This window comes from Tupaia chinensis, unplaced genomic scaffold, assembly GCF_000334495.1.
Source record: "Tupaia chinensis unplaced genomic scaffold, TupChi_1.0 Scaffold000291_1, whole genome shotgun sequence".
Classification (NCBI taxonomy): Eukaryota; Metazoa; Chordata; class Mammalia; order Scandentia; family Tupaiidae; genus Tupaia; species Tupaia belangeri.
In genome coordinates this window covers 176779-180650 of record NW_006159776.1, presented here as the reverse complement: position 1 = coordinate 180650, position 3872 = coordinate 176779, and the positions used below count along the sequence as shown (strand labels likewise).

Sequence of the window (3872 nt, the reverse complement as noted above, 5' to 3'; positions counted from 1 at the left end):
TGAACAAATATGGAAGAGGCAAGCTAGGCTATGAAAGAGAGACATTGTATGTCTTCACTTTATATATACCAAACTGTCTGCACTCTATGTCAGAAACTGAAAGATAAGAGTATATAGAATCATGGAAAATGATTACAGCTACTGGAGACAGTGTGGGAAGATGGTGGGAGAAGAAAGAAAGTATGAAGAAAGGAATAAAGGAGAAAGATAGATATTTATGGGACACAGAAATCGATGATTATTTGTTGATAATAATGTGTATAGTGTTTTCAACCTGATTGCCATGCAGTGTATTCATATTGGGTAAATACTGTAACTGTAGTAATGTATAGTGATTGAATGTATTATATTGAAAAACAGAAAAGATGAAAATATAGGGGATACAAATAAGTAATAATGTATAAAATAGAAATATTACATTGCCCAACATCATAAAAATCTCATTGAAGGAATTATCTGTGCCAACTTGACAAACGCCAATATTTCACAGAATTATTAATGACATTTTATTTTCCACAGAAGAGCAACTGTATTTATTGGAAGAAAAATTTCTGTCAAGGATATGAGAAAGCCTATCCCCCAGAGGGAGCTGCCATCTGAATACAAAGTGCCTTGTTCATGATGAGGGAGTAACTAAGTGGATTGCAGATGGCCACATATGGTCCTAGGCCATTACAGTCAGCAGTATGGACTCTGTGGATCCCATAGTGTAAGAGATAGACATTTGGACAACACATCTAGTGAGGGAGATGGAGATTTTTAAATTTTTTAATTTTATCCCCCCCAGATAGGAAGTCTATCAGCATTGAGAGGCTACAGGAGGATGTGTACCAAATGTCTTCTGAATGCTGAAGGATTTGATTCTTTACTTAAAAGCTATGTGTGCCTTTGAGACAAAGAAAAAAAGGAGAGATTAAGAAAGAAAAAGAGATGGAAACAGTCAGAGGATGAAAGGGGTTTAGCTATACATATAGGACAAATTAAGAAAAAGGAAGTGAGGAGGAAAAATTAGAGTTAGGAACTAGTGAGAGAGACAGTTAATGTAAGGTAAGGAAATACATTAGTCAAGAATTTATATAGTTAAATGCAATAGAAAACAACTGCAACTTTTTAAAAGAGGAACTTTATTGGCTCATACCTAAAAAGTGTAAGCATGAACGTATTTATAGCAAACTTGATCCAGGAGTTGAAATGACATGTGCCTCAATTATTTCCCCTCAGGTATATTTACCTCTTTAATTTTATTCTCAGTTTGACTTTCCTCATCAATTGGCAAACACTGCCAGAAGATATGTTTTCTAACAGATAAGAGATCCTTGAAGAAAGAATAAATATTTTCTATTATGTAGACAACATTCCTACGTTAAGTCTGATCAGAATGACGTTGGTTGCATATAACCTTGAATGAATCACTGTTACTAGGGTGGCATTCATTTTTCATTGACCACAACTGTGTTTCATTCTTAAAACAGATCTAACTCCACCAAGGAAAATATGGACTAAGTATGAGAGACAGATGACTTTTTTTGTTGCCGTTAGAGGTTTTATCCTTAGGGCATGTGCACTTGGCAGAGAGAGACAGACAGTGAGAGGGACAATGAAAAATCAGGGGTGCTCCTCTATTCTCCTCCTGAGATCTTTGGCACAAATGCACATATGCCCAGCATTAGTTTCAAGCTACTGAATCCGAGACTCCATCTGTGGTTGACCATATGGAAATCCAGTGACATAACTGCTAGGCCAACTGCTGGCCATGAACAGATGATTTCTTCAAATAAAAAGATGGATTTTGGGGACCATCAGTGGGCATAATGGCTATGTTGCTAGACTCCCATGTAGTCGACGGCGGTTCAAGTCCCAGACTAGGTGGCTTAAAACTCACGCTGTGCATGTGTGTGTGTGCCCAGATCCCAAGAGGAGAATGGAGGAGAAGGGATTGTGGTGTGTCCATCTCCCCTGGGGGGTGATTTTTCGCTTTCTGTCTCTCTGTCTTTCTAGGGTGCACACATCCTATAGCAAAAACCTCTCAAAAAAAAGAAAGAGATGCATTTTTAAATGCAAACAATGGATACTAGATAGACCAAAATTACGCACACACACACACACACACACACACACACACACATACACACATGTGTGCACATACTTTGGGAAGACTAAGAAGAAAAGGAAGAGAGAGCTAAAAGAAAGAGGGAGAAGGAGGGAAGAAGGGGGAAGAGCTTAAGGTAGATAGAGACATAAATGATTCATCTATGTATACTTCATGGTCTAAGAGACTAAAATGCAGAGGTGGATTTAACTAGAAACCTTGCTACAAAAATATGAGATGAAAAATTTACATGAACATTCTGTGTGTAAAACTGAGAGTCACTCATATGGCTTTAAAAACACATATCTGTATTCTAACTGGGTTCCAGAACTTTATCTGTGAATACCAGAAACATATATTTTTCCTTAAAAGTAGATATTATGTGCTTTAATGAATTTCATATTTTAAATAAATGCAGGTGTCTGCTCAGAATTTTCTTTGCGGCCTCTTTGACATCTTTATTCCTCAGGCTGTAGATGAGGGGATTTAACATTGGTGTTACAACTCCGTAAAACAGCCCGATAATTTCATCTGATATCTTTGTGTCTTTTGACTTGGGCTTCATGTACATAAAGAGGGCTGAACCATAGAATAAAATGACCACGGTCAGGTGGGCTGAACATGTAGAAAAAGCTTTCTTTCTCCCTTCAGCAGAGTTAAGTCTCAGGATGGCAGAGAGAAAGAAAACATAAGAAATAAAAATTGATAGTAGAGGAAGCATCAAAATAGCAATACTTGCCACTGTCATGATAAGCACATTAACGGTGATATCCGAGCATATGAGTTTAAGAACGGCCAGCAATTCACAGGTAAGATGGTCAATGACATTATTCCCACAGAAAGGCAATACCATTGTCATGGTTGTTTGCACCAGGGAGATCATATAGCCTGTGACCCAGGACCATGCAGCCATGTGCACATATCGCACCTTGTTCATGATGATGGGATACCTCAGTGGATTGCAGATGGCCACATACCGGTCGTAGGCCATCACAGCAAGCAGAACACACTCAGTGCAACCTAAGCCAAGGGAGATAACCATCTGTAGAGCACAGTCAAGAAAGGATATGGATTTTCTCCCAGCCCTAAATATGATGAGCATTGGAGGAACAAAAGAGGAGGTGTAACAGATGTCCAAGAATGAGAGGTTTCCAAGAAAGAAGTACATGGGAGTGTGGAGGCGAGAATCCAGGACACTGACTATAATGAGGAGGCTATTTCCCAGGAGGATTATCAAGTACATGATGAGGCAGAGCATGAACAAAGTTTGCTGGAGCTCTGGGTATCTGGAAAACCCCACCAGAACAAATTCGGTCACAGCAGAGAAATTCTCTGTCTTCATGTGTTTGTCACCTGCAAATTTTACATAGAGAAATGACTCAGATAAATTTATATACACTGCTTAGTTTTAGAAATCACTTTAACTTGTTTTATTTCTTCTAATTTTTAGAATAGCTCCATGAATCAGGAAATGCATGGATATAATTTCAAGCCTATTGAGAACAAAACTGAAGTACTTAGAGATTAATTTTTTTAGGACTACACTGGCCTAGACCAGGCTACCAAGAATCCCCTAATAATGCTATGAAATGTCAGGCCTCTAATAAAATAAGATAGAGCAGCATAATTCCAAATGTGCATGTAGAGAAATCTCATTATTAATGAATACTATGAAGTAATATTGTATATATTAATGGTAAATAATATATACAATTAACTCATATCATTTAGCTTGTGAAAGACTTTAGGTAAGTTATTTACCTTTCTGAGTTTTAGTTAGCTC

The 3872-nt window shown here is 37.7% G+C and overlaps 1 protein-coding gene across 1 annotated transcript; it reads right to left on the bottom strand.

The window, feature by feature from the left end:
- Positions 1-2486: 2486 nt before the first annotated feature.
- LOC102486023 (olfactory receptor 13D1) lies at positions 2487-3440 on the bottom strand. Its single transcript, XM_006150586.1, has one exon. It carries the CDS (start codon positions 3429-3431, stop codon positions 2487-2489), a length of 945 nt encoding a protein of 314 aa, XP_006150648.1. The 5' UTR covers positions 3432-3440.
- Positions 3441-3872: the final 432 nt, after the last annotated feature.